The sequence below is a fragment of the Haemorhous mexicanus genome, chromosome 3 (assembly GCF_027477595.1).
Source record: "Haemorhous mexicanus isolate bHaeMex1 chromosome 3, bHaeMex1.pri, whole genome shotgun sequence".
NCBI classification, from domain to species: domain Eukaryota; kingdom Metazoa; phylum Chordata; class Aves; order Passeriformes; family Fringillidae; genus Haemorhous; species Haemorhous mexicanus.
The window spans coordinates 104,249,225-104,261,628 of NC_082343.1; the positions used below are offsets into that span (position 1 = coordinate 104,249,225).

A 12,404-nucleotide genomic window follows, 5' to 3' on the forward strand; every position below is an offset into this window, starting at 1 on the left:
ACCATAAACAGTGAGGGCTAATGTAATCTATGAATCATTCTGCAGTTCTCAGGAGGCAGTTTACTTGGTGAGAGTTTGTCTCATAATGATTGATTTAGCAGCTACTCCCTGTAATCCACTATCTTTGCTCAGTAGCCATCATTGTAATGTAGGCTTCAATAGAAGTTACCTTATTTCAGAGGATTTACTTACTGTGTCCATTATGTAAGCTTGGGAATACTGTTTTGTCTTCATGGGCAATCTGACTTCTAAAAGATTTTTTGGAGAAGGGTGGATGCTATGCAGTAGTATCTCGCCAGGTGAAAATGTTGAATAAAGAAGATAAAATGGATTGTGGTGTATTGCACGTGTACTTATTCAGCTTCCCTTTTTTTATCTTTTCAGGGAGGTCATAGAAAAGAAGCCAGAAAAATTTAAAGTTCAGTGTTTGACAGACATCAAGAATTTGTTTTATCCTAACACAGAGCCCTTTTATGCTGCTTTTGGAAACAGACCTGCTGTAAGTAATAGCTAAATTTATTTCTATTACAGAGAACAGAAGCATTGCTGTTACTTCATGGTTCTGTTGTATTAGAACCTTGAAGCTTTAAATGAGAATTAGACATATTTTATTAGACGCTGTACAAAAGAAAGTATTAAGGTTCTTCCTCAAAAATACCATGATGTGGGATTCAGAAATGGAAGAGCAGCAGAGTAACTAGGTTATATCAGCATAAATTAGCAGTTAAGCTTGTAGAAACAGTGATCTCATTTTAATCCACACAGATACAGTGTCAGTGAGGTAGCAGTGGGCAGACAGAAAATATTCCAGATTAATGTGGGTGGGACTTAGACTTCTCTGAGTACACTCAAAAGACCTTGAATGTCCCATCAAAGTCAAAAGGTTCTACTTTCTATGAAAAGTGATATGAAAGTGATTTCTATGTCTATTGGTCATAGAAAAGGATGGAAAGTGATATATTGGACATAGAAAAGGAAAGACAGATCTCTGTCACCTGTTGGAGGACTGGATATTTGGGCTATAGAAGGCTCCTGCCCTGGGCCAAAGAATGCTGTTAGGCATCTAGAGAAGGAAACAGTCTCATGGGCTTGGGCTGGGGGGGGACCCTGGCATGTAATTACCCTTTCTTTAAAAGCATTATGTCAGAGCTTACAGAGGTCCTCACTATCCCATTGCTGTATTGAATTGTTGTATTATAGGCAGCTTAGTTTCCATTATCAAGGTACCTTTAAACATATGATTATGATATAACATTTAAAAAACTTCTGTGATGTTATATTATGGATAATAACGACGTCTAGTTCAGTTTTTTTTTAACCTCAGGTAAAGATGCATTAAAATAATGATTTTATTTCAATAATACTTCAAGTAAAATAGCAAGTTACTAAAGTAATTACTGATCGCTCACTCCCATGCTTGCTGCCAGAGTGCAGGCTTCAGGTGTGCAGTGTGCCATGGGTTTTGTATAGCTCAGGATCACAGCTTTCTCACTTTTCTGCTCTAGGTTTTCTGTTGTTTTTCTGTTTTGTGGTTTTTTTTTTTTTTGGAAGTTGTTTTTTTGTTATTGTTGTTTTTGTTACATTTTTGGTTTGGATTGTTTTTTCCAAGAACAAACTCAGGGAAATTTCTGTACACATGGGTGTAACAGGTGTAGACAGTGTGGGGACTGCCATGATGCTGAATTCTTGAAGTGACTGTTCTTCACTTTTGTTCAGTTACTCAATTTTTTTGAACAGTCTTTACAATATAGAAATAATAATAAACTTTGTGGTTTCATTAATGTTCCAGTTTTTCACCATCTTGGCTTTTAAATCCATTATTTATATTAGCAAAATGGAAATTGGTTTTGCTCTGATCTTCTGGGAGATATTTTCAACTTTGGTTTTGTCAAGGTTTTCTTCAGAGCAGATCAGAACTTACTTGTTTTCTTTAACAATCTCAATTTCATAGAAGATATTCTTAATTCTGACTTCTAATTGTACTTCACATAGTCGTATCTGCATTAACTGCTGTGGCTCACTGCTGGTGTTTTGGCATATATTTCTTGCTTTCCCTTCTTTTCCCCTTGTTCTGACGTGGAGTATGCCATATGAATATGCCACAAATCTGAACTCAGAGCTGAGTGATGGCTTTAGTATAGACATACTTGTTATGAATTTTGTCACCTTGTCCTTAAAAAATAATTCCTGTTTTTTATGTGTCAGTTACATTTTAACCTCTGTACACTGTTGTAACATACTCAGCACAATGCACACAGGACATTAAATATTCTCTGTAAGAAAACTGAAGGTGCTAATGTGCTCTTACTCCAAATGTCGTTAGTTCTTTACTGAATGTTATTATTGTGTCAAGGGAAGTTACTGAAAAAAATGAACATGATTTTGATTAACAGTTTAAACTGAAGTGGCAAACTTCTTATTTAGCAGGAAATTGACTGTTTCATGAACATTTCATTAGATTGACCTCATTTGTAACATAATGGAGAATTTCAGGCACACAATAACTAGGTAAATTTAGTACTGGTTCTGTGCAAATATGTTCTTTTGTGTAATATATTAAAGCAAGATTACACATGATTTTGCAAGGCAGAATCATGATTTTTCTTCTTTTATATTCTTTTTAGGATGTTTATTCATACAAACAAGTGGGGGTTTCTTTAAACAGGATATTTACAGTTAACCCCAAAGGAGAGCTTATACAAGAGCATGCAAAGACAAACATCTCATCGTAAGTAATTTCTTATCTCCTAACACTTCATGGACTAAATTAATTTGCTGTATGTAACTTATGACTTATGTTGCCCAAAGATCCATTCAATTTTAGTAATTAAAGATTCTTTAGAATACTTCAAACAAAACAAAAAAGATTTCAAATAAAATACAGACTTTCCACTTCCCTTCAGTTAAACTGACACAAAGAAATTTTTTGTTTTTAGTATAATAAACTCCATCTACTTTAATCATGTAAAAGATTTAAAAGTAGGTTATTTAGTCTGCACAAAAATGGGACTCACTAGTTTGCTGATGCCATCTGCCTTTTCCTGGCCTTTTCAAAATTGCCTTTTCCTGGATCTCCTATCTAGAAGAGCCAGAAAACAAAATCTGAAGAGAGGGTCGAGTGCTTCCAGAAAGATGCTTAGGCACTGGTAACCCATAACACTGGAATGGCTTTTAGTAATGTTAAGTGTTGGTGTCCTTAATTGAAGTGAAGCCATATGTGTATAAAATATGAGTAATCAGTTGAGCAGGGAGCTGCTTGAGCCAAGCTGGACAGAAATGGAGAAGCAGAATGTGGTGCTTGAATATTTTAGCAGATGATCTGGGTGTAAAATGGCATCTGTTTCTCACTAGGTAAGTATCATTTAGAAAGAACGGATTAGAATGAATTTCTTATCCTAACTGTGAATCCTTTCTGGAAGCTGGGTACCAAAATTAAGTTTTGTTTTATTCCTTTGAGGAGAGTGACTTGTCCACTGTGTCTGTTTGGAGATGTATCATGCCTTAGTGGTTGGGGATGTTTAAATGTTCAAAATAAGATGATCTGAAATGGTTGATGATCTGAAATGGTTCAGCATTCTTTTCTTTGTTTATTTTCCAGCTATGTCAGACTCTGTGAAGTGGTAGATCACATTTTCCCTTTGCTGAAAAGAAGTCATTCTTCAGACTTCCCTTGTTCTGACACCTACAGCCAGTTCACCTACTGGAGAGAACCTCTGCCACCGTTTGAAACTCAGGATGTACATCCAGCCTCATCTTAACTCCATCTCCAAATTGTTGGTCTCACCTCAAAGAATGGGTTGGCTTGTGTTGAAAGGACACCACTTGGCTTTTGCTGTTGACAGTTCAGTTGGAATCTCTGAAGTTGTGAGCATTGTATTCTTCTGTTGTGAGCAAACTTAGGAATGCTTTTTCATACTTAGTTAGGTTTCCAGACAAGAGGAGTCTTGTTAGGAATAGGAGTTGCTTTTCTAGGTCCTCTCCCAGCTCCTCAAATTTTGCCATGCACTTTCATTATATAAGGTCAATTAAAAGTGCAGTGATACTGGGGTTGCAGGTAAACATGCCATAAGGTTGTAAAGTGATTCCACATCTGTTCTGCATCACTGAAGCCATCTTCCATCCTGTCAGAACTCCTTGCCAGTAAGGGAGCTGAAGATGCTCACCATTCCTGACATTATCTGGTGACACAGACAGGGATTGCAGTCTATATATGAAAATCCTCTCTGAAGGAGCAAATGATTCTTCCCCTCTATCCTTGCTTGACCAGCAACTCTTTGTTTAAGAGTTAATCACTGGTCTAGATCCTCAGCAGATGTAAATCAGTGTAGCTGTCAAAACCAATTGAGTTGTGTTTGATTTATTCCAGCCTGTTTTGACATGAGACATTTCTGAGGAAATAAATTATATGTATTCTAAATTGAAAGTAAATTAAATAGGATGGCCAGATTCTTCCAGTCTTTTTCAGTTTGAGAGCTGTCATACTTCAGGAGTAGCTTTTTGGATCAAGGTAAGTCTTCAAGTGGAAGATACAGGCCGCTGTGGATAGTGCCCACCTTACTGGAGTGGGTGATTTTCAGTAAACACATCTTTCCAACACACAGTGTCCTGAGGTTGAAGATTTTTTACTGAGCCAAAAATAGTGAGGATTTTATCAAAATGGAATAGTTTTGTTTGAAATATGATCTTGGTTAAAATGTGAATTTTGATGCTGGTGAATGATGCATCTCAGGGTTTTACTGTATGGATTTTTTTGCTTTGTTTTGTATCATAAAGAATGGATACTTTTAGTGCAATTTACTCTCCTTTAAGATAATGAAATCTCCTCTTTTTTTTTTTTTTTCCATATTTATCCAGACACAAGCTGTAGATATTGCTTTTGACAGCCTTAAGACTGAACTGTGTGCACTAAAAGCAATATTGTGGATCAGTTGATAACATTTTCCGAATGGTCTGCCTTTACATAATGTGGTACTTAAAATATGGACTCCAAGTGCCCACATGCCAAATGATTTTAAATGTGTTGTAGATAGGAAAGAAATTTTTTTCCTTTTGGAAAATACTGAAAAGTCTAATTGTTCTCTGAAATGCTGTAAGTGGCATCATGGGCTTCTATGACTACAGCCTACTTCAGTATGACTACACTGGTGGTTCACAGGCTGTGGTCTCTGCCAGCTTGTGATCTGAGGCTATGGTAAGTGTTTTGCAGCTGTTTTGTAGTGTTTTCACTTAAGAGTTTAATAACAGGAAGGCAGAGTGGTCCAGGAGAAATTTTAAGATGCGATTATGGCTGTTTATCACCCAGAAATTTGGAAATGGCTGCTCTGTATCACATTTATTTTGTAACAACAAATTCTGGTTTTGCATGTCGAGTGATAGCAGTGCAGATAGGATGGTAACTGTCTGGTAGGGGTTTTCTGAGTTTTACTACTGAAGACTATCTGGGATCTTAGTGGGCCAATTTGATTTCTCTGTGCCTTCAATAGTAATGAGAACAAGTGCAATGCTTTACATAGCTGCAGTGTGCTGTGGAGAGCCCTCCCTAAGTCTTCCTTTCACATGAACGTTGCTGCTTCAGGAAGGGTAAATCCCTGCTTTGGACATATCAGGATTAGACACAAAGAGGAAGAAATGTGTGTTTGACATTTGTTTGACAAGTGTTTGACAACCCAAAACTGATTGTGTTCTCTTGAAAGTTTAAAGAAAATGCAAATATCTTTTTACTTCAAGGTGTAAGAAATACGGGGTGGATTTTCTGAAAGACAATCAGTGGGGATTGCAGATTGCCAAACTGAGATGGTTGCATCTCTAAATATAGCCACACTTCAATCATTAATGACAAATATTAATAGATAATTAAATAAGTGGACAGATGTACTAGCTGCATCCTATTTAAATTCAGTTTTGGTAAAGGCCTATTTCAAGCCATTTATTGTATAAAATAAAACTAACCGTTCTCTTCGGTGAGAGGCTGTCAGTTTTGCGCTTTTTATCCTTAATAGTAGTTGAAATTTATTTTCCCAAGATGGTACACACAGCTACTCCCTCCAGAAAAGATGGTTCCTGAAAGTTCTCCACAATTAAATCCTGTGATATATTTATTTATAACTTAATAGTCAACCCAGTGTTGTTTCTTTCCTTTAGTATTTAAAACCAAATGATAATGTGAATGAGGAACTGTTTCAATTGTCAGATTGTGGCCACAGTGCAGTGCTGGTACAGGTAACCCTGAGGTGCTGCAGGATCTGTCCCAGAGTTTTTTGAGATTTGGTTAAACAGGGTTATGGCTGACTCGGTCTGGTGTTGGTATCCATGAGCTTTAAGGCTGAAGTTGGACTGCATGACCTCCAGGGGTCCCTTCTGACCAACTTTTCTGTGATTCTGTGACGTTCAGCACTTTGCTTCTGAGTTGCTGCATCCCCTTTTGTATCTAAAATTGAAATATAGCTGAACACTGTCAGCAGTGCGTGTTGCTGTAACTTTTATTAAATTTACTGACAAAAAAGACACTTATATGAAAATCAAGGTTTTGACCTGCTAGAAACCACCATACTTTTCCAGAAAGTCTAAGACATTTTGATTTGGTAGCTGAATAATTTTAGCATAATATTTAAACTGCTTTGTTAATTCATGTGGCAGAAAAAGATATGGTTTAAAAAATTGCTACTCTTTCTGTGAAAGAAGTAAAATCAACCTTGCTTGCAGTGTAACGCTGTTTTTTTTTTACAGAAAGAATATGTTAACATAAGTATGCAGACACATTAAATCACAGTATATTCCATTCATACAATACACAGAAACTAGAATATGCAGCAGTGAGGAGGGACTAATGTTTATTTTCTTGGTGCTGATGACCACACCACTCTAGCTGGGTCATGGGAGGGAAAGAATGTTGTACTTGTGACATTTGTTATGCTGAAGATAAAATGTTACTGCTGTAATTTGGGGAAGGAGGAGAAAGAGGTATTGGGTATTTTTTATTTGTAGATATGGTTTGTTATTATTTGAAAGCCTATTTATATACAGTGTTTACTCTGTATATGTGTGTGCTACTGCAGTGATGAAAATAGTTTTAACACTTCATTTTGATCTGCTGAATGCAACAAGAGTATAAATATATATTGTAATAAAGGCGAAAATAAATTTTTTCCTGACTTTCCTATTTTTCTGTATTCCTTGATAATGGCAGAGTGTTTTTGCAGAACTGCTGAATCTGTAAAGCATGGCTTTTGTATCTCCAGTCTCCACTGCCTGTTTCTCACTGGGGCTATCTAGTGTAACTTACATTATTTTTGCTGTTCAGCTGCAGTGTTTTAGCCAGAGCCTTTTAAATCTGAAAGAGTTTACGGAGGGAGATGGGGCCAGAATCTGGCCTCTGGCTGTTTTGGGACATGGGAACAGCACCTTGGAGCCAAGAGCAACCAGATGGGAACTGGAGCAAATTGGAGCAGTCAGGAATCCTACCCCAGCCCAGAATTTTTTGAATCTTTCTTTTGTCTAATTCCTAGTGTGACCTAAGCAAAAGCTGCCCATCTGTTTTGAATGGAGGTGTTGTCATCCCCATCTCATGGCAGTGAGACCAGATAGCCCATTTTGTGGGGCTTCTCTTCTTTGACATAGGCCATCCTGCTGGGGAAAAGCCAATAACCTTTTTCCCTCTTTTCCCTGAGAACACAGTGGTGCCTTTTGCTCCCACTGCCAGGTTTGCTGAGCAGACTCACTGCAGTGCAGTGATACTGCCAGGCCTGTGAGTGCTGGTATGGAAACAAAGATGTTTGGGGTTGATAAGGCTCTGCGGCATCTCAAGTTCTCTGTTAAAAATACAAGAGCAGCCGTATTTGGGCAGCCTGCAGTCACTGCTTCTTCAGTCTTCTCTATCTTCTGTATGCCTCTGCCTTGTATAAACATTTACCCTGGAGCTCTGGAGACAGAATTTGAAATGAAGGTACCCTTTTAATTGAAAGTCAGAGAAATGGTGCTTTTGCATCAGCAAACCAAACTTTATGAGGACACACTCATTGCTCCTGGAAGATCCCATTGACATTAAAGATACAGCAGTCTGAAGGAAGAAGCTCCTTAGGAGCAAAAACCCGTAAAGTTGTTGGAGGGGGGGGGGGGGGGGGGGCGTGTCTTCATCTTTTGTTGCCATGGGGAAGGTAGGGAATATTTCCTGAATTCTACATTTTTATCCTTATAAATAGCCTTAATTCAATATGCATTGCATATGCCATCGAGTACCTCGGGATAGTTCATTGCCAGAGACAGAAGATGTTTGATGTTAAGAGCTAGTGCCTAAAAATATAGCTAGTGTATCTTCCAGCTCTTTTATGAATGCATGAAAAGGTGAAGTCTGAGGGTTGTTCTTAGTTTTCTTTGGTTTATGCTTATTTTTTTTTTTCTTTTCATAAAACTCCAGCAAAGTGTGCTGGTGAAGGGAATATACTCATGGTGCTGTGACCTCAGGTAGTCTCACTCTTATGCTTGCAGTAAAATACATCCCCTCGTTGTGTTCAGTAGCTTTTTGGAAGTATGCATTCAAAGGGCTACTTGTAAATGGGCGCTAAGAGATAGCGCTGAGGAATTACAGCTGTTGGATGCTGTGGGAAGAGACCTTCATTGAGAACTTTCCAGCCATTGGGAAGTGAGGGAGAAAAATAAAGGTAAAATGAGAATTAAGTTTTTTTCTAAGGGGAACTAGAGAAAGGGAACAAAACCAGAACAAGTGGCTAAAAAGCACCTTCTTGTTCCTACCCCAGTGCTGACCCTGGATGGTGCTGGGTCAGGCACTGTCCTCTGCCTTATGCCCCCTAAGAGCACAGCGTGTGATCCCATGTGTCTGTGCTGCACAGAAGACATCCAAGGCCGTTTTGGCTTCATTTGCCAGACAGAAGAGAATAACATTGAACAAAAGGAATTCTATGCTCAAGTGTCCAAGGAATACTGCTAACAGCAAAACGAAGTTGCAATTGCAGCTAAATTTTAAGCTTATGTAAGGACTAGGGCTTCTTTATTATTTTTTCATGAACTTGGGAAGCAAAGCTTTCACCTGCACTATCTGCACCTTGGTGGTGCCATGCATGCATCCTGTTAATACAGCTTGCTTCAGTGAATAAATAGACATCATCATTTTACAGCCTACTTTAGCAAGTGTTTAACCCATCCCTCCCTGAGCTGAAATTTATGCATATTCTTAAACACTTTGCTGGATTAAGCCAACTAATTCCAAGAAAACTGTGTACTGGGGAGATAGAGTTTCTGAGTTGAAGAATTGATCTGACTCTACTAATGGTTACCCTTGGACTGGATTTTAGCCTCCAGCACTGTCAGGTGTTCTGCCTACTGCCAGCAATCTATTTATTGATACAGGAAATCCATTTTGCCTTGCCTTGCTTTTAATGAGTTTTGCAAGCAAGTGGCCCCTTCCTGTGACTCATTCTGTGTTTTCTGAGCAGGAGATTGTGGTTTTAAGTTTCACATTGGAAAGTAACCGCTGTGTCTGCTTTCCTTGTCTGCTGGAATCTCAACAAGAGGAATACATTTTGGAACAAAGAAATGTAAATGGAGTAGAACAGTTCATGTTTCTTTGCAAAATTGTATAAACATCCTTCTTTTCAGGACAGTTAAAAACACTAGTGAAAAGTGAAAATAAGTCAAGTTTTAAAATAACAGCTTTATCTTAGAACATTACTGTTAACACAGGCAAGAGATATTTCCCCTGCTATCTCAATATGTGTTGACCCTTTGATTTATAGGCAATAAATATTCAAAAATTAAACAGTGGAGGTCTTTCTCCAATCTTACTGACACAGGATCAGCTCCATTAGCATCTGGATGGCTGCTCAGATATGCACAGCTATGATTGCAGTCTGAAGTCTGACTTGTGAGTGCTACGGATTTCCATCCAATTCAGGATCCCTTTCATCCCTTCAGAATACTGGAGGCAAAGAGGTAGGAGATGTGAATGTATTTGGTTTTGACTTTTGCCAAAATATGGTGGCGGAAGGAGAGAATCCTCAGCAGGCTTAGACCGTTGGCAGTGAAAACTCAGATTTACGTTAAAACCAGCCATAAATACATCAAAACCAATGACCAGGACAGTTTCCATTCCCCATTGCTAGATACAACTATTTCTATTTCAAGCTCGTGGCTGTCTGTGCAGATAAATTGTGCCCACTAAAGGGTAGGGATCCTTTTAGGCGCCCACACCAACGGGCTCGCTTGGCCGCTGTCCAGCTGCCCGCCTGCACACAGGGGACTGCTGGCCTCTGCTGACCCTCACACTGTGCCCAGACCTTGCCTGGGTCAATGCTGGGGGCCTGGCTGAGGTCACAGGAGACTGGAGAGGCAACTGTGTGCCAGGATTGGGGCTCATGCCCTGACGCTTCGCTGACATGTCTGTGCTGTACCTGGGAAGAGCCAGGTCTGGGGCTTGGGTCTGGCAGTGGTTCCTTTCCCCATGCATGTCCCAGCTGACTGGTAATCAGATATTGGGACCTCTCTTTCCAGAGGCTTTGAGATGAGCTGAGCTCTTCCTATGGCTTCAGGAGGTGCTTCAGTTCATCTGTAGCTCAGTTCAGTCTCAAGAGGAGGCACTTTCTGGTCCTGAACTGCTTTGAGCTTCTGTCTGCTGGGAACCTGTGCAATATTAACATGTTAGAGAAGCTGCAGTTCTGCAACAAGGTCAGAAAAATCTAAAACCTTTGTTAGCACAGGCTTTTTAGAGATGAAGTGTGGAAAAGAAAGTGTGTACAAGAAAAAAAACCAAAACAACAAACAAAAACCTGAGAGCAAATAAGTACATTGGGAAAGCAGAAATTCAACTGATCATGCTTAAAATGGGACCTTCCAGTTACCCCTCTCAATTGTCAAGTTCAAACTGGCAGAGACAACAGCTGGGAGGAAAAAATGTGAGGCTCAGAAAGTGAAGCAGGTTTATTGGGAATGTGCTGAGAGGAAAGAAAGAGGAAGACTCCACATTATCCTACTCCTTTCCTGTAGGGATCCAGATATTGTGTAAAAATGCAGTGCCCTGTATTGTGGACTTTTTTCTGATCCATGTATTTTGTGAATGGAAACAAGACACATTTCTGGTTCTCAAAGTATGATGGGGTGGGGTGGTTTTTGGAAGCATTGTTTTGTGTCAGTAACAGATAGTTTGGAGTTACAGTGACTTAGGGAGCAGTTCAGCTGTTCACACACACTGCTTTCTCATGCACTCTGCACAACCTGAGAGCCTGCATAGGTATTGCAGTTCTCTGCAAAGCTCATTACTTCTCTTGCTCTGCACTGCTCCTCTGCACATCATTGGCATGGGATCACTTCCATTTATTTTGACCTAGTAAATTCTTGTAAATGAGGGCTGTGGTTTTAAGGGTGGCTGATCTGATCTACTGGGTTTTTTACTGCCTAAACAAAAAAGTCACTTTCCCTGCTTGTTCCTCCTGATTCTCTACCCCCAGCCCTTCTCTGTACTCCTGGGATTTTGTTCTGCATTAGGGAGTTACATGGTCTCAGAGAGAAGAAGAACCTTATGCTTCTAAGTCTTAGGAAACTGTAAACTCAATTTTACTATGTCCATCCCAATTCTATACTTGACCTCTTTATTCTTACAGTAATCATCATAGAATTGTGGGCAGACCTTATAAAGTGACATGCCTGGTGTCCATCAGGGAATTTGAGAGCATGGGATAACTGCATTCAGATGAGAACCTGAATGGTAACATACCATATGTAAAGAAATTGCAGGATCAAAACTGCTCCCCTAAAAGGGAGGGACAAATACAAATGAAAAACCTGGTTGCAAGTAAGGAACTGGATCCAGTCTATGCCCTGGCACAGAAATCTTATGTTGACTGAGTGAATCCTTCACTATGCTTTGTGCCTTATGTCTCCACACAGAAGGAGGGGATGATGGCAGTTCCTCTGTCCCAGGCATGCCCTGAAAGCAAGGCTTTAATGCCTAGAGACATTGCTATGTGAAACTGAAGGATCATGAAAGAAAGGTATTTGAACCACCAGCAGTGGTTCAGCTTCTGAACACCTGACAGTCAAGTTTTATCCTTGCTGAGCAAGAGAGATGGAAGAATTCTCTCTCAATTTAATGTCAGGAAACAGAACATCTTGGTAGCCTCAGTAACATGAGCTTTCGTTTCCTGAGTCTGTTGTTGGGGTCCCAGGTGTCAGCCTTCAGTTTGCTCAGGACAAGGATTGAGAGGAAGCAGGGAGCTCCAGGCAGATCCTAATTTGTCAAGTAAAAGCTTCTGGCCTTCAAACTCGTGAAGGCCAATGCCTTCTGATACTGTGGTAGGCTGTAGGATGCCTCATCATCATCCCTGTGGTAACAGACCACCTGGAAGTAGAGCCCAACTAGAAGAAGAGAACCATCTACCAGAAAAACCCAGAAAAAA

The 12,404-nt window shown here is 39.6% G+C and overlaps 1 protein-coding gene across 4 annotated transcripts in view; it reads left to right on the plus strand.

Annotated features, from left to right (window-relative positions):
• Window positions 1–7,159, plus strand: part of LPIN1 (lipin 1) — a 79,642-nt gene extending 72,483 nt beyond the window's left edge. For all 4 annotated transcript variants that reach the window (XM_059842891.1, XM_059842893.1, XM_059842892.1 and 1 more), the window contains 3 exons: window positions 385–499; window positions 2,625–2,728; window positions 3,599–7,159. In XM_059842891.1, the coding sequence (XP_059698874.1) occupies window positions 385–499; window positions 2,625–2,728; window positions 3,599–3,758 (379 nt within the window). In that variant the 3' untranslated portion in view covers window positions 3,759–7,159. The remainder of the gene's footprint in view (window positions 1–384; window positions 500–2,624; window positions 2,729–3,598) is intronic.
• Window positions 7,160–12,404: the final 5,245 nt, after the last annotated feature.